Source organism: Astatotilapia calliptera, chromosome 18, assembly GCF_900246225.1.
Source record: "Astatotilapia calliptera chromosome 18, fAstCal1.2, whole genome shotgun sequence".
NCBI lineage: Eukaryota > Metazoa > Chordata > Actinopteri > Cichliformes > Cichlidae > Astatotilapia > Astatotilapia calliptera.
In genome coordinates, this window is record NC_039319.1 from 5471405 (window position 1) to 5489554 (window position 18150).

General features: G+C 40.4%; 2 protein-coding genes across 2 annotated transcripts; both read right to left on the minus strand.

The window, feature by feature from the left end:
* On the minus strand, positions 1 to 12628 carry LOC113010428 (E3 ubiquitin/ISG15 ligase TRIM25-like). Its single transcript, XM_026149453.1, has 2 exons — positions 12547 to 12628; positions 1 to 2017 (listed from the first exon to the last, which is right to left on the minus strand). The coding sequence occupies exon 2, from the start codon at positions 1907 to 1909 to the stop codon at positions 248 to 250; it is 1662 nt and encodes a 553-aa protein (XP_026005238.1). The 5' UTR covers positions 1910 to 2017; positions 12547 to 12628; the 3' UTR covers positions 1 to 247.
* Positions 10438 to 12628, minus strand: LOC113010427 (tripartite motif-containing protein 16-like). The gene has a single exon (XM_026149452.1). It carries the CDS (start codon positions 12436 to 12438, stop codon positions 10768 to 10770), a length of 1671 nt encoding a protein of 556 aa, XP_026005237.1. The 5' UTR covers positions 12439 to 12628; the 3' UTR covers positions 10438 to 10767.
* Positions 12629 to 18150: the final 5522 nt, after the last annotated feature.

Genomic DNA, 18150 nt, shown 5'->3' on the forward strand with positions numbered 1-18150 from the left:
AAGTTTACATTTTCATGTGGAGAAATATTTTAGTAAATGAAAATGATGATGAGCAGTGATAGCCTCCATAAACAGTCACAGGAAAGATCTCCTTTAAAAACTCAGAAACATCAAGAGAACAACTAGAAGATGTGGAGGTACCACCCATAATGTTTGACTGACAGCTGATCTCTGTGCAGAAATGATGGAGAGAAAATAAAATGAAACTAAAATACAGATTTAAACCCACAATATGAAAGACTTCAGTCTATTTGAGCTTAATCAACTCAGCTGTGTCTCCAACATAGTGAAGCCAAAGTCCAGCATAGAGCGGCTGAGTGAATGTGGTCTGGACTCTGTGGAGGAGAGTCATGGTTTCAGAGACGCTGTAGAAGGACAAAATACCTGCTCTGTGATCCAGGTACACTCCTACTCTGGAGGAACGAGGACCTGAGACACGAGTTTGGATGTTGTTGTACCAAAATGTAAAACTGTTGTTGTAACAATCTAATGACCAAGATTTGTCATTATGTCCAAATTGACATTCATTACCACCTCCTTTTCTGCTGATATTCTTGTATGCGACTGCTACATAAACTCCTCTCCCTCTCCACTCCACCTCCCAGTAACAACGTCCAGTCAGACTCTCTCTACTCAGGACCTGACACCTTATAGTGAATCTGTCTGGATGATCAGAATAAGACTGTTGTTGTTTCATTAATGTTGCTTTTCTGTTCCCCTCTGATAATAACAGCTGTTTGTTTGCTGTGTTTGGATCCAGTGTGATTTCACATGAATATTTTAAGAATCCAGCTCTGGTCTTTGGCTCTGGTTGTGACAGTAAAACATCCACTTCAGTGACTGTCAGTGAGATGTTTGTCCATTCCTCTCTCAGAATGTCCTGTAGTTTATCTCTGACCTCTGACACAGCTGCTGTCACATCCTCAAAGTAGCTCAGAGGACGGATATTGATGCTGGATGAGTCTGTAGACTCACTGAGTGCTGACAGTGAGGGGTAGTTGTGTAGAAACTGGATGTGATCCTCTGTGTGTGAGAGCTGCTTCAGCTCAGCATCTTTCCTCTTCAGCTCAGTGATCTCCTGCTCCAGCTTCTCCTGAAGCTCTTTGACTCGACTCACTTCAGTTTCCTGCTGGGATCTGATCTGCTGCTTCACATCAGAGCTTCTTTTCTGGATGAGATGGATCAGCTCAGTGAAGATCTTCTCACTGTGCTCCACTGTTTGATCAGCAGACTGATTGATGGCCTCCACCTCCTGTTGAAGCAGCTTCACATCTTTCTCTCTGTCCTGGATTCTCTGCTGGATGTTTTGTCGACTCACCTCCAGCTCTCTCTGCCTCTCAGTCCTTTCTGCTGCAGCTGAGACTGTGTCGTGGCCTTTATGTTCATCCACAGAGCAGAGATAACAGATACTCTGCTGATCAGTACGGCAGAACATCTTCATCACCTCATCATGACGAGAGCAGATGTTCTCCTGGAGCTTCTTGGAGGGCTCCACCAGCTTGTGTTTCTTTAACTGAGCTGCTACATAATGAGGCTGAAGGTGTTTCTCACAGTAAGATGTCAAACAGACTAAACAGGACTGTAAAGCTTTCATTTTTCTTCCAGTGCAGACATCACAGGCCACATCTTCAGGTCCAGCATAGCAGTGATCAGCAGGAGCAGCTTGGAGTCCAGTCTTCTTCAGCTCCTCCACTAAATCTGCTAACATGGTGTTTTTCACCAGGACAGGCCTCGCTGTGAAAGTCTGTCTGCACTGAGGGCAGCTGTAGATTTTCTTCTTTTCCTCTTCATCCCAGAAGCTTTTAATACAGTTCATGCAGTAGCTGTGTCCACAGGGAATAGTCACCGGATCCTTCAGTAGATCCAAACAGACTGAACAGCAGAATTTTGTTTGATCCATTTGATTCATGTGCTGTGCCGTTTCACCGTCTCTCAGTGACTGTCAGACAGTTTCACTTCCTCTGAACAGAAACAACCTCTGTGCTCTGAAGGGAAACAGATCTCTGCTCTTGTTCACCTTTAGACCCATCCTGATACAGACACATCTGTGAAGGGAGATATATTCTTACAGAGCGACCAAGAGCCAATCACATGATGCAGGGTGTGGTATGTTTGGTTACAACATGCAGTAACAAGTCTGACCCAGGCAAACTAGTTTAACTGGTTTAAACTGTTAAAATTAGTTTCAACTGGGTCAGCCCAGTTTAACTTTTTTGAGTTATGACAGTCAACACTCAGCGAGTTCATTTTATATTTCAAAAAGTTCAGCAAAGTTTAGGATGCTGTGATGAATAAAAATAAATCAAACTTTATATTTTGACATTTTCTAATCTTAGTTCATTCTCACACTTACAGAATGATGCATGGGAACAACTGACTCCACTAAATCAAACCTATGTTCAAATGAGATTATGATTGGCGACCGGGGCTCAGGGGGGTTGGGAATCGCATCTGTAACGTCGCCGGTTCGATCCCTGGGTTCTCTGTCCTGGTCGTTGTGTCCCTGGGCAAGACAATTTACCTTACTTGCCTACCGGTGTTGGCCAGAGGGGCCGATGGCGCGATATAGCAGCCTCGCTTCTGTCAGTCTGCCCCAGGGCAGCTGTGGCTACAACTGTAGCTGCCTCCACCAGTGTATGAATGTGAGAGTGAATGAATAGTGGCATTGTAAAGCGCTTTGGGTGCCTTGAAAAGCGCTATATAAATCCAATCCATTATTATTATTAAATAGTAACAAATATTTAAATTTAGCAACAACAAATGCAGATCGCTCCACAGTGTTTACAAAAACAAACAAACAAACATTATTTTGTAGTTTTTCCTGTGTACACAGTCACAGTGGAATTTAAATGAAAACATCAAGATGTGCTTGAAATGAAAACTTTGAAGTTTAATTCAAAGGTTTTAGTAAAATTTTTTCATGAACTGTTTAGTAATTTTTGTTTTTTACAGGGATGGACAGGAGGAGGAGTGCAGGAGTGTGGTGGACAGCTTTGTCGAGTGGTGTGAGCTAAACCACCTACAACTTAACATCACAAAGACAAAAGAACTGATCATGGACTTTAGGAAGCATGCTCCTCCTCCTACCGCAGTCACCATCAGAGGGGGCTGATGTAGAGATCGTTGTAACAGTTGGTGAAATGTTATTATTTGACCACAAGGCGGAGCTCTTGTAATGATAATGTAATTAACGCATTTTATTTTGTATGTTTTATTTTTGTGTTGAGAATGTTAACATTTTCCTTTTTTTGCCTACCGGATTGGTGTACAGTTAATTTGGTACATGGAAAATAACCGGTTAATTTTGTAAGTATAAGGTAAGGGCAGAGGTCACTTCCTGTTTTGGGAAGTAAGGTCAGAGAAGCTGCTCATGGTGACGGTCTAGCCGTGTGAATGTTAAAGAAGAAATAAGCCCTAAGTTCCAATTACACCGGTTTGTCTACTTGCAGGCCAAAGTGGTATGTTTGTTTATATTTTGTGAATTTTATATTGTAATATGTTTTAATGCTGAAATATAATTTTCTTGTACATTTGTATTCACCAGTTCTACGGTGTACCTGTGTACGTTAAGAGAAGCACAGTAAACATCAGTAAAGAAGAACTCTCGTGTCTCTCGTGTATGTGTACAAGCCGGCATAATCGTGGAGGACTACCGGTACCTGGGGGTACACTTGGACTGTAAACTGGACTGGACCAAGAACACCAATGCTGTCTTTAAAAAAGGGCAGATTCGGCTTTTCCTACTGAGGCGGCTCAGGTCCTTTAATGTTTGAAGGAAAATGCTGACCATGTTCTATCACTCTGTGGTAGAGAGCACTGTGTTCTTTGCAGCTGTGTGCTGGGGCAGTGGGGTGAAGACAGCTGATGCCAACAGACTGAACAAAGTGATTAAAAAGGCTGGTTCTGTCCTGGCTGGAGACGTCTCCTGAGACTATTACCAATGTTATTCTGTTCCCTTCCAGACCGTGCAATATTACCCAACAGTACCTTATTGAATATTTGTTTCATCCCTCCATCATATGCTGCTACTCCCTTTATTCAATTGCACAATAATATGTCACTTTATAGAATCGCCTGCACTGATAGTTAAGTTATTTATTCTCCAGGATATAGTTATATATATTACTTCGTTAGAGTTATTTGATACTATGTCTTGCACTATCCTACTGTATATTACTGTACACTACTATTCTTATTGTATATATTGTATATCTTATTCATCTGTTCCTCTGTCTCTCCTGCTGCTTTGAGCATGTACATGACAAAAGAATTTCCCTCCGGATAAATAAAGTTATTCTTATTCTTATTTCAGTGACTGCTGCTTATACCACAGGTGAATACACTGTACAGATCCCTGATGGGAGACTCAGCCCTATTTTAGGCATTACCTGTTCCAACAAAGAAGTCTGGTAGATGTTTGTTTATAGTCTGATGATTGGACCACATCCTCAGCATCTCTGAGTTTGTTTCTTGGTTATTATTCATACACAGTAATGTGATGTATGATGATATCTAGTATAATTGGACCAACCTTGTGCTCTTCATTGATGAAAGCTGTTTGAGTCTGAATGTTTGACCTTGTGTATCTTGTGTTCTCTGGGCTTTGCTGACCTCAATCTTTTTAGAGGATCAGAAAACAAAACCAGGATTACTGTAAATGTTTCTTCTCCAGGTGGATGATGATACGACTGTGTGACACAGGATGCCATCTTTAGTCTAGAGGAAGCAAAGCTCAGAAAGAAGTGTGATATTATATGGTACCCACATGTGTGCTGCTGAGGAGGATGTTCAGGGACGCCTGCAACCAAATCCAAGCCTCCTCAGGTTAGTCGTAGTTGCAGAATGCTATAGAAGGACTGAGACAGCTGAGGTTTAAAATGTTTGGTTAAACGGATGAAAAAGAGATTTTCTTCACTATAATGATCACTTTTTGAAAATTTTGGCAATTTCAAGTTTGTCAAATTACTTTGACACCTGAATTGACATGATATGATATATGATATCAGAAGATGCTCCACCATGCAACATCTCATTGGCTGTAATTTTGATATATAACACCAAACTGTCCTCTAATCTCCTGTCTGTTCACTGGATTGCTGAAATTAAGAGCTAGTTTGATCAATTTAGATCTAAACGATCCAAACTTGAGCTCTAATGTTTAATAGTAGTAATATTCTAGACCTCTTTAAGTCATTTTCACTATTCGACTGTCCAACCAGCCAACTCCAATAAAAGAACGCAGCAGCACTCAGTGATCACCACAGATGAGCGAGTTCCAGTAACATTCATCATCTGATCCCTGTTGGTCTGTGTGCTTCTGCTTTTGGTAACTATAGTTACCTAACTGTAGTTATCATAACGCAGTCACTATAAACACATGCCAGCCACTTTCTAACTACTGGTTACTGGTTACTTCCTGCCAGTTATTTTAGACCCAACACTGTTTCTTCTTGTTCGCCTCAGTGTTGACGTGTCAAATGTTAAACAGCTGGAAATGAAACTACACCAGTGTACTGTGATGTTTCAGCAACATGTGGCAAACGCTGTTCCTGCCATTCATGGTGACGTCACCAGAGACAGCCCCGCCCATCTCAGGACCTCCCCCTGTCATATGTCTAGTCAGATGTCTATTCATATTAATGTACAGAATTCACCTGCTTGCTGCTACTACTGCACATTCACCCAATGTATATACTATATATATATATAATGTTCTTCCTCTACCCCCCCCCCCCATTTTTGCACATGTCAAGGAGCGTGTCAGGCTACATTTCACTGTGTGTTATACTTGTATAACTATGCATGTGACAAATAAAGAACCTTGAACCTTGAACCTTGAACGTTGATCATGATGATTATGAAGATGACAGTGAGCACAACTAAGACTGTAAAAATCCACGACCAGGATGTTCAGATGTTTTCTAATTATTAATGAATATTAAGAACCTGTTTGTGTTGTTTATCTTTGTTTTTGTGTCAGTTGTTATTAACAAATCTCACAAACTCAGACAGTTTACATTCTGTATGTGTTTTCATCTTTACCAGCCACACTTTAACTGCAATTACCGTAAGAAAACAAACGTTAGAAACTCTTGACTCAGTGACTTTATAAAATATTTAAGTGGTTCAGGTAGAGCCAGCTGTTGAATTCCCGTGAACACTTACCATATTGTACCTGTACAGCATGTTTTTGTATGAGACAGATTTGTAACAGAGGCCTTGCTCTCAGTAAGTTTGAAGTCATTTCCTGATTTGTTTTGTAATCTCTGCTCTTTCTGTATTCTGCTCAGTTTGAATGCTTTGTCAGCAAAACAGATAACAAGTGAACAATTTTGAATAACAAACTGTAGCATGCACTAATATTACACATCTCCAAACAACAATCCACTGAGACCATGAACTCCACTTCTTTGAAGCAATCTTCTTCTTTTTGGCATGAAAAAGAAAGAAGAAACAGCACGAGCTGCTTTGATCTACCAAAAGGAAAAAACAAGATATCTGAGGTGAAATCAGTCAGGTGAAATAATTAAGATATAAACAGTAATTCAATGCAATGTCTCAGGTAGCTTAGTCTGTTACAACTGTTGATAAAAACTAAACAAATTAACACAGTGTTTAGGGGAACTGTTGTGTGGGAACTAGTCGCTTTTATGTCTGCAGTCATTTAACTTCCATCTATTCATTTAACTTAGGGGGAAGAAATGTCAGGTTGGTGCAGGCTGGTTAGGTGCATTTGGTCCTCTGTTGTTGTAATTAAATGAGTTGGTTCACTTTGTGGCTCAGCTGTATGTGGGGTTATATCTTGGGCTGGGTATCGATTTTGATTTCTACAATCATTTTGATTCCAATTCACAAGGTCCCGATTCGATTCAATCACCATTTCGATCCAATTTTGACTCAGCATATGAAGATTACGTGATGCTGCTGAAGTGAAGCAGAGCAAAGGTACAGAGGTTTTACTAGAGACACAGCTAAGCGTTTTGCAATTTGGCATCATTTTAAAAAGTTTAGATTTCTTCAGTATTGAACAACCGAAATGAGGCTTTTTTGTCAGAGGTTATTTCATAAAAACAGCACCTGACAGCGCTGTACACAACGGTAGACTGGTGCATAATAAGCAAGTGAATAATGCAGAGAACAGATTTGAGATGGGAAACTGTTCTTGAAGTACACTGAGAGAGAGAGAGCTGTGCAGGAGGTGTGATTTTACCCTGGTGGAACCAAAACAGCAAAGGTAGGAGGGATTTTATGATGATGTTCATCAAATGTGAAGCAGTTTTGATCTTCTTTGCTGCTCGTTCAGTGAATTTTGGTCAGAGAGTGACAAAACCTGCAGCTTCAGAAAATGTGAGATGTCAGCATTCAGCCCCGACAATGTGTCTGTGTACGTGCCATCGGGTGAACGATCCACGCTTTGTGTTTACATCTTTGTGCTGAATCTGTTTAGCTGCTCTCACTTGCTGTAGGTTGCCTCCTCAAGTGGCCGGTCTCCACCATCACTGCAGTGAAGCCTGTTCATTTAATTAATGTTTGCTAATAAAGTGTTTTCATTCACGGTTCTGTGTTGACAGCCCTGCTATCTAAGGAGTTTCTTTTCTTTGTCTAAACTTTGTTTTATGAAACTGACCTTCCTCACCTCTGACCTTTCACACATAGTGGTCACTACAGTGGACAGCTATTCAAAGGCTGTTTTCTTGTATTTGTGTCAGTGTTGATGATATACTTGCACATAACCACAACACACAGTGTCAAATTCACAAGTTGAAACATATGTTGTCCACCTAAGTGGACATGTAAAAAACTCTTTGAAAACTACGTTTAAAAAACTCAAGTTCAAAAATCTTTTTTTCATGACTAAAGATGAATAAAAATACTTAAGAAAACAATCCTGAGTGAGGTTGTCATAATTCATCCATGGTAAATGGCCTGTATTTGTATAGTGCTTTACTAGTTCCTAAGGACCCCAAAGCACTTTACACTACATTCAGTCATTCACCCATTCACACACCCATTCACACACTGGTGATGGCAGCTACATTGTAGCCACAGCCACCCTGGGGCGCACTGACAGAGGCGAGGCTGCCAGACACTGGCGCCACCGGGCCCTCTGACCACCACCAGTAGACAACGGGTGAAGTGTCTTGCCCAAGGACACAACGACCGAACAGAATCGGAAGGTTTGCTCGAACCGGCAACCTTCCGATTACAAGGCGAACTCCCAACTCTTGAGCCACGATCGCCCCCATCATCCATGAAAGGATTAATAACGAGCCTGTGTGCCTTTTGTAACTGTTACGTTTGCACTGGCTATTGTAACCTCTCCTGGGGTGTAACTTCCTCCCCAGGTGGCGCTGTCAACACCATCTAGTTGCCTTTACCTGTTTTCCACCTTTGTGCCACCACATTTGCATATGTCTCTATCAATTAAGTCTGATTTGAGGTCTGCCATATTTTAAATTCAGCTATTTCTCTCAGAAATTTGGGATCTAAATGACAAATCTGTTATACTGTCACTGTTTAGTGCAAATGACTCATTGGGACATATAAAATTACAAATTTTAAAATTTTTATTAAATTGCTTCACCTGATATCGAGGGTCCAAGAATATCAAACCTTTAAAAATTGTTTACGGTCAGAATTTATAAAAACTAATTGTAAGTAAATTCAAACACGTGAGCTTTTCTTTGTGTTGAATATCAACACTTAAGACTGTGAACTTTACTTTAGAACAAACAACAACTGAGTTGAGTTTGCTTTATGTTACATTGTAAATATGTTAGGTTCTGGTGTTTAGTATTAGTTAGGGTTTAGTTGAGATTTCACCTAGTTTATGTTTCTCCTTCGTCTCCTTGTTTGAGTCTCTTTCTGTTTTTTTCCATGTGTTATCTCCTCGTCTGTAGGTTCCCTTTGTGTCTCGCTCCCTCTGTCTCGTGTCAAGCTTGCGTGTCCCAGTTCATGTCTCAATGTTTCCTGTTTTATTGTGGATTCTGTTCCATAATCAGTGTGTTTAGTTGTACTTATCCTGTGGCGTTCAGGTACATTTGTGTCAGCTGTGTTTCCACTTCCCTCATTACCCTTCTGTGTATTCATGTCCTCTGCCTTCCCCTGTTCTTTTTCAGGTTGTGTGTTTTCTCCATGTCAAGTCACGTCTGGTCACAGCGTTTTATTTCTACTTCTCAGGTTCATGCTCATGTTTTTTTTTCTTCATGTTCCGGTTCAGTTTCATGTTTCAGTCATCATAGTAATTTAGCTGCTCCCAGTTTAGTTTGTAGTTTAGTTTGTCCCAGGACGTTTTGCCCTAATTGTTTTCCATTTTTGACTTCAGCCCAAAAGAAACGGTTCACCTTTTTTACATTTTTTTTTTCTTTGATTTTCTCCTTTGTCTGCGTTTTCGGTCCACGTCATAACACTGTCATTCCAAATGTCTATTGATAACAAGAAAAACTTTTTAGTACACAATCTAGATTTCTCCCCAACTTTAGAATCTGTCGGCTTTGTCTGCTGGTCTGAAGTCAATAAACCACAAGAAAGATGATTTTAGTCATTCTATTTGCATCGTGCAGTTTGACTGTGTCCATTCAATTAAACTTTATTTATATAGAGTCAAATCACAACAAAAGTCGCCTCAAGGTGCTTTATATTATAAGGCAAACCCTACAATAATACATACAGCGAAAAACCCAACAATCATATGACCTCCTATGAGCAAGCACTTTGGGAACAGTGGGAAGGAAAAACTCCCTTTTAATACGAAGAAACCTCCGGCAGAACCAGGCTCAGGGAGGGGCGGGGCCATCTGCTATGACCAATGACATTCCAACCAATGTCTGATAAGAGATGAGACACAGCAGCTGAGCAAATGATCATTTCATGCTGAAGACATCCTCAGACAGAATTAAATACATACATAAACACAGCCTGGTGCCAATAACACAGCTAATGACACTGCTGTATCACTGGCTTTACTGATTAAAGACCATATCTGAAGGAGATCTTTGAACACAACAGAAAGTGACCTTTTAAACCTGCGACACTGATGCTGCATTCAAGGACCATTAAAACATTTGAAAGGACTTAAGAACATGAAGAAAATGTGACTTGTTTCTCTGTAATGAAGCTGTTTTAGTGAAGAAAGTTGAAAGGTCACAGAGCGACTGCTGAATCTTCTGCTCTAAACATGAACTCTGAACTTTGTGATGCTTCAGGAGGAAAACTGCTTCAGTTATTCTCTCAGATTAGTTTCATATTTTCTGCATCAGATTTGAGTGAGATCCTGGAATGAAGACAGAAGAAAAGACTTTGTTCAAAGTTTGATTTATAGTCAAACCTTCCAGTTTATTCACACAATAAAACATCAACACAATATATGAATTCATTCATTAGAATCACAGTTTTTCCTCATTTGTTTGATGATTTTGACAAAAACAAACACACACACACACACATGGTCTGCCATACTCATAAAGAGAAATGTCGACATTTTTCAATACAAATATTCCAGAAACATTTAGAGGATAGAGAAGTTTACATTTTCATGTGGAGAAATATTTTAGTAAATCAAAATGATGATGAGCAGTGATAGCCTCCATAAACAGTCACAGGAAAGATCTCCTTTAAAAACTCAGAAACATCAAGAGAACAACTAGAAGATGTGGAGGTACCACCCATAATGTTTGACTGACAGCTGATCTCTGTGCAGAAATGATGGAGAGAAAATAAAATGAAACTAAAACACAGATTTAAACCCACAATATGAAAGACTTCAGTCTATTTGAGCTTAATCAACTCAGCAGAGTCTCCAAATGCATTGTAGTAAAATGTCAGTCCAGCATAGAGCGGCTGAGTGAATGTGGTCTGGACTCTGTGGAGGAGAGTCATGGTTTCAGAGACGCTGTAGAAGGACAAAATACCTGCTCTGTGATCCAGGTACACTCCTACTCTGGAGGAACGAGGACCTGAGACAGGAGTTTCAATGTTGTTGTACCAAAATGTAAAACTGTTGTTGTAACAATCTAATGACCAAGATTTGTCATTATGTCCAAATCCACATTCATTACCTCCTTTTCTGCTGATATTCTTGTATGCGACTGCTACATAAACTCCTCCCCCTCTCCACTCCACCTCCCAGTAACAACGTCCAGTCAGACTCTCTCTACTCAGGACCTGCCGCCATCCAGTGAATCTGTCTGGATGATCAGAATAAGACTGTTGTTGATTCATTAATGTTACTTTTCTGTTCCCCTCTGATAATAACAGATGTGTGTTTGCTGTGTTTGGATCCAGTGTGATTTCACATGAATATTTTAAGAATCCAGCTCTGGTCTTTGGCTCTGGTGGATCTGACAGTAAAACATCCACTTCAGTGACTGTCAGTGAGATGTTTGTCCATTCCTCTCTCAGAATGTCCTGTAGTTTATCTCTGACCTCTGACACAGCTGCTGTCACATCCTCAAAGTAGCTCAGAGGACGGATATTGATGCTGGATGAGTCTGTAGACTCACTGAGTGCTGACAGTGAGGGGTAGTTGTGTAGAAACTGGATGTGATCCTCTGTGTGTGAGAGCTGCTTCAGCTCAGCATCTTTCCTCTTCAGCTCAGTGATCTCCTGCTCCAGCTTCTCCTCAAGCTCTTTGACTCGACTCACTTCAGTTTCCTGCTGGGATCTGATCTGCTGCTTCACATCAGAGCTTCTTTTCTGGATGAGATGGATCAGCTCAGTGAAGATCTTCTCACTGTGCTCCACTGTTTGATCAGCAGACTGATTGATGGCCTCCACCTCCTGCTGAAGCAGCTTCACATCTTTCTCTCTGTCCTGGATTCTCTGCTGGATGTTTTGTCGACTCACCTCCAGCTCTCTCTGCCTCTCAGTCCTTTCTGCTGCAGCTGAGACTGTGTCGTGGCCTTTATGTTCATCCACAGAGCAGAGATAACAGATACTCTGCTGATCAGTACGGCAGAACATCTTCATCACCTCATCATGACGAGAGCAGATGTTCTCCTGGAGCTTCTTGGAGGGCTCCACCAGCTTGTGTTTCTTGAATGAAGCTGCAAGAATATTATGAGTCTGAAGGTGTTTCTCACAATAAGATGCCAGACAGACTAAACAGGACTTGAAGGCTTTGATTTTTCTTCCAGTGCAGACATCACAGGCCACATCTTCAGGTCCAGCATAGCAGTGATCAGCAGGAGCAGCTTGGAGTCCAGTCTTCTTCAGCTCCTCCACTAAATCTGCTAACATGGTGCTTTTCACCAGGACAGGCCTCGCTGTGAAAGTCTGTCTGCACTGAGGGCAGCTGTAGATTTTCTTCTTTTCCTCTTCATCCCAGAAGCTTTTAATACAGTTCATGCAGTAGCTGTGTCCACAGGGAATAGTCACCGGATCCTTCAGTAGATCCAAACAGACCGAACAGCAGAATTTTGTTTGATCCATTTGATTCATGTGCTGTGCCGTTTCACCGTCTCTCAGTGACTGTCAGACAGTTTCACTTCCTCTGAACAGAAACAACCTCTGTGCTCTGAAGGGAAACAGATCTCTGCTCTTGTTCACCTCCTACAGGAAATGAGGCTCACCAGCAACTGCATTTACACCATGTTGTTTAGACCCATCCTGATACAGACACATCTGTGAAGGGAGGCACTAAAGAAATATTCTTACAGTGCGACCAAGAGCCAATCACATGATGCAGGGTGTGGTATGTTTGGTTACAGCATGCAGTAACAAGTCTGACCCAGGCAAACTTTAACAATTCATTTCTTCATGGTGCAAATATATAGTAGACTCAGGAGTTTAACTCAGTTTTCTTGGCCTTTGTTTATCGTTCATTTAAAATCTTAATGGGTAAAGATCATCATAATTACATATGAAATTATATGTACAAATTATATGTTCCATTACACTTTTAACAGCACAGATTATACAGCAAACATCAGATTCATGGATGGAGCCAGAGGCTAAATGACTGTTCAGTCCTCTTTAGGAAACGATCTTCATATGACGACAAACACGACAACAATCAGCTGTCAAACTGTACAAGAAGTTCACAGTAATGTAAAAGAAGTTATATCACTTTATTTTTAAACGTACGCACTCAGGGTCAGGACTGAAGACACTGATCGAGAAAATACTCTAAATATAAATATTCACCTAAACATTCAAAATTATTCAATTGCATGAAAAGAAATATGAACTCTCTACAATACTGGCTTCTGATTGGTTGAAAAAGCAGGTGCTGAACTTCAGAAGAGCTAAAGCTGCAAAACTGTGTAAACCCAGAGTGGATGCTGCCCTCTGACCTTTCAGAAGTACGATCTTTTTATGAAGACACAGAGGCAGAGTTATTATTCATCACTTTAAAGATGATATTCGTTACATGTTCTTCACTCGTTGTCTAGTAAAGTCCAGAGGATGAGACACATGATTTCAAAACATACAGCTGCATGTTAGAGATCACAGAGTTCTTCAGTCTTATGAGAACTCATGGAGACTAAATGTCAGACACATCAACAGTAAATGTCGTTCCTCCCCCCGTGAGTTTGTGTCCTCCACACTTGTTTACACAAACATCTGAGGTTTGAACAGTGTGCAAAACCACATGTTAGAAAGCTGCTGAGCTACTGAATACTGGAATATTTCATTCAATATCACCATCTGACCAAAGGACAAACACAGAGAGGATTAGAGCGCCAAACTTTGTTTCAAACTGTTTCAGATTTTAGAGGCAAAAAGCAGAATTTCTACCTGGACAAAGAAATCAAAGCAGGAGAAAAACAAGCTTTTTACATTTATTCAAAGGCATTATGTGAATGTACTCTGAGCCACAGCCTCCTAAAGTAAAGACATTTGATCATCTAAACCAGACAGAGTCATGTTTTCAGCAGTGTCTGTGTCCTCCATATAGACCATGCCATGGTCCACCTAGGGTGACCAGGTGTCTGACTTTATGTGGGACTACACAGCGCTCAGTCCTTGTTTGCCTGTGCCACACACACATTGAGCCAATGTCCAGTTTTTTTATTGACTCTAGTTTCTGTCGATCGCTAGGCCCACAAAAAAACCCTGTACAGGAAGTAGATTTCATCTCTCTGATAAAAGGAGTTCTAATCCCTGATCCTATGAGTCTGAGCCAGTAGATAATATTGATATGATCATATTTATGCCTTTGTTGTTTCACAAAGGGTTAAAAACATTCACAGGTTGGACTGTGGTTCTCCTTTTAGCGTCTCTGCTGGAATTTTAACTGTGAACCTCTTAGATCCAAACTTCTGAACTGCTCATCTCACAGAGGACAAAAGGGAAGAACCCCGAATCTCTTCTTCACCTCACTTTTATACCTGCTCACCCTTTCTCCCCCCTTCCCTCACTGGACGTCACATCTGCACACTTGGGCCAATCAGGTTGTTGACATTTGATCATCTGATGTGCACCCACACCTCATCTCTCTCTCTCTCTCTGACTCACAAGATTTAACACAAAGTTTAAACTTTAAAATCACTTCATTACATTTTCTTTGTTATTCTTAACACAGAAAATTCACATTCAAAAACTTAACACAGAATAAAACAGAGTAGCCAGTAGTGGGACATGGTTCCAGCAACTCTGATGGTGACGGCCCGTTTGAAGCTGAAGCTCCGGCACGTGTGTCAAAAAATCAACACACTGCTTCAGAAACGCTGTGCTGAGGCTTGGTTTGACTGAACAGAGTCACGTGATCAATGACGACTGAAGCTTCATTCAGCACGTCACTGCTTCAGTACCTGATTCAAAGATTTATAAGGAATTGAACCATTGGTGGGATTTGTGCCGTGTTTTGGTGGTTTTGTGTGAGCGAATCAGTGTGTGACATAATTATAGACATGGAGCCAGGAAGAGAGGACGCTCTGCCTGTTCCTCAATAAAAACCAGTTCATCAGCATTTCTGCTCCCAGGTCTAAAATGTACATAAGAAATATGATGTACACATAATTATAATGATATAACTTATAGTATATTATATATAAACGTACCAGTCTGCTGGTTAATTACATAATCAGGTGGAGGCAGTGACCTCACAACCTCCTATAAGCTTTAAGTTAAGGTTACTTTATTTATACCCACAGGTAAATTTGCTTTACAGAACAATGATAGCATTTGGCCTCCCTTCACAAACACACACACCTAATGAAACCTGACAAAACACATATTTTAATTAAACAAAGTGAATCAAATCAAAAACAATTCTTATTGAGTTCAGTGACAGCAGCAGGGACAAAGCTGTTTTTATAATGCTTTGTCCTGCATCTTGGAACTAGAAACCTCCGTCCTGAAGAAAGAAGCTAAATCCACCCCGTAGAGGATGGGAACCATTTTTAAGGATTGATTAAGCCATCTGTGGTACCGGTTTAGAGTACAGGGAGTCTAAACAGGCCTGTGACTCATCTATCAGACGACTGGACCATCTCACTCACTAATTCAGTCAATTTTTCTCTGTGACAGAGGTCTGACTGAACCATGGCACCAAACAAAAAGATAAAACAGACTCAATAAAAGAACAAGAAAACAAAGTTCAAATCTTTCGCTCAATGTGGAAATGAGCAAGTTTCCTGAGGCAGTAAAGGCACTGGTGACCCTTTTTACAGACCGATTTGCAATAAAAGTTCAGTTTTTCATTGATTATGGTCCCAAGATATTTATATGATTGCACTTGCTCTATTTTCTGACCTTTAATTAAAGTGACTCTGTGCCCATTTAGTTGTTTCCTAAAATCAATAACCATATCTTTTGTTTTAGATATGTTCAATTGGAGATAAGACTCCTCCCACCACTGAACAAAGTCATCAATGATTGGACCGTGGTGAGTTTCACCCTCTTTCAGTAAGCTGACAATAACAAAGTCATCTGTAAATTTAATGATGGCCCTGTTTTCATATCTGCTCTGACACATGTTTGTAAAGAGAATGAATAATAAGGGCGATAAGAGACCCTGGAGGAGAAGCTGTGGAGGAGAACACTGGGTCAGACAGAACCCCATTTATTCTCACTCTTTGTGACCTGTCAGTTAAAAGATCTAAAATCCAGCAAACCAGGTTTTTCCTGATTTCAAACTCTTCTAAAAGTCTTTTCATTAAAATATGGGGCTGTGTTGTATTAAAAGCAGAAGAAAAATCAATGAAAAGAAGTCTTGCAAAAGTCCCTTTACTCTCTACATGTTTAAGAATCAGATTTAGTCAAAAGCGCGTCCTGCACTCCTCTGTTGGGCCTGTACGCAAACTGCATTGGATCCAGCTGATATTCAATCTCTTCCATAATCACATTTCTGATGATTTTTTCAAAGACTTTCATGACAACTCAGGTGAGGCAACAGGCCTGAAGTCATTCAGGACGTTTGGACGACTAGATTTAGGGACATGAACGACGACAGCTTCCTTCCAAAGCGAGGGCACATTTTGTATTTGAAAGGATTTATTGAAAATAACCTGAAATTTAGGACTGAGCTCTTTAGCACAAGATTTAATTAGGCGGCACTAATGTTATCAGGGCCCTGGCTCTTGTTCACATTAACTGTATGAAAGGCCTTTTGGACATCGCTGAGTTCAGTGATGAAGTGTTGAGTATCTTTCAGTTTCTGTTTCAGTTCAGAAGAACTAAAACGAGCATCAAGCATATTCAAATCTCTGTCTGGCTTAAAACCGTCTACAATGATCTGACTGCTGCTCTGGGGATTTTGAAACCCTGATATGGTTTTCATACAAGTCCAGGCAGACCCAAAATTTTTTGCAGCAAATTTTCTTTCAAGAAGGTTTTTGTAGATCTGTTTTGCTTTCAAGAGCTCGATTTTCAAGTCTTTGGTGACTGCCTGAAAGTCAGTAACAGCCCCCTCTTTTAAAGCCTGTCTCTTTTTCCTTGAACAGGATTTGATGCATTTGGTGACCCATGGCTTATTGTTAGGGTACACTTTAGCACGCTTAAGGGGTATAATCATGTCTTTACAAAACCTGCATATGAGCTAACATCCACCAAAGCATCAAGACTGAATAAAAACTTCCCAATCTGTAAATTTAAAACATTCCTGCAAGGTAAGCACAGATTCTTCTGACCACATGATTGATTGATGATAACATATTTTTTCACCCCCCAAAAATTCATGTTCAAAGCAACATATCAGCCCGATATCACACAGAACTGTCACATGACATCAAACACAAGCTGTCAGCTCTGCAGAGTGGGCAATCATAATGAAGCAGTTCATTATAAGCTGCAGACTCAAGCTGCTCTTCATATATTTGTCCACCAGATGTCACCAAAGAGGACTGTGATGAAAGCTTCGAGTAATGAACCGTTTTTCATTACAAGCTTGGCCAACTGACTACAATCTACAATAAACTAATATGGCTTTTCAATCCTCTCTTCAATCACTTGGTACCACCAGGAACCTTTAAATGGGCACTCAAGCTGCCTGGAGACTGTTTTGTCGTGCACATCAGAGAAACCACAGGTAAGACAATCTTATCCAAAAGGTCAGTGTAACAGTATTGTTTTCCACCAGCTTAACCAAACTCCCCACACTAACTGAAATTTCTTTTCCCAGGCAAACATTAAACAGCAGCAGCTGGAAAACTGGAAAACCTAAAGCCAAATAATCAATAAAACATAACAAACTTTTGTATGAGTGAGTATTGATAAACTGAGCAGAATTAAACCTCAGTGAAACCACATATAAGTTCTGGTAACTGGCACATATTTATGTTTAATATGTTGTTTTATATTTTGATCAGTTTCAGGTGTTTGTGCGACTGTGTTAACCATCAGTAAAACCACATATAAATCACACTTCTGTGTTTAACAATTACAACACTTGATGCTGTTTTTCTGATTCAGGATTATGTGTGTGATGAGTTGGCCACACAGTTCTTATCTTTCTGCTTCAGACACACACAAAACTGCCGAGGTTGAAGCTTCAGTCTCTTTCTACCCCAGGTCTCACCACATTTCCAAAATGTAAACTCTGAGTCTCATAAGAAATGTGGTTCAAAAAGATGTGCTGATCTATGAATGCATCCTTACTGAAAGCTAAAGATGTCCAGCAGACAAAAACAGCAGCTGAATGAACAGTTATCATGAGCAAGTGTACAAACACTATCACAGGAAATAACAGAAATAAACTGTAGTTTCCAT

Bases quoted from the DNA above. Each gene is read 5' to 3' on its own strand.
- LOC113010428 (XM_026149453.1), bottom strand. From the start codon at position 1,909: ATGAATCAAATGGATCAAACAAAATTCTGCTGTTCAGTCTGTTTGGAT.
- LOC113010427 (XM_026149452.1), bottom strand. From the start codon at position 12,438: ATGAATCAAATGGATCAAACAAAATTCTGCTGTTCGGTCTGTTTGGAT.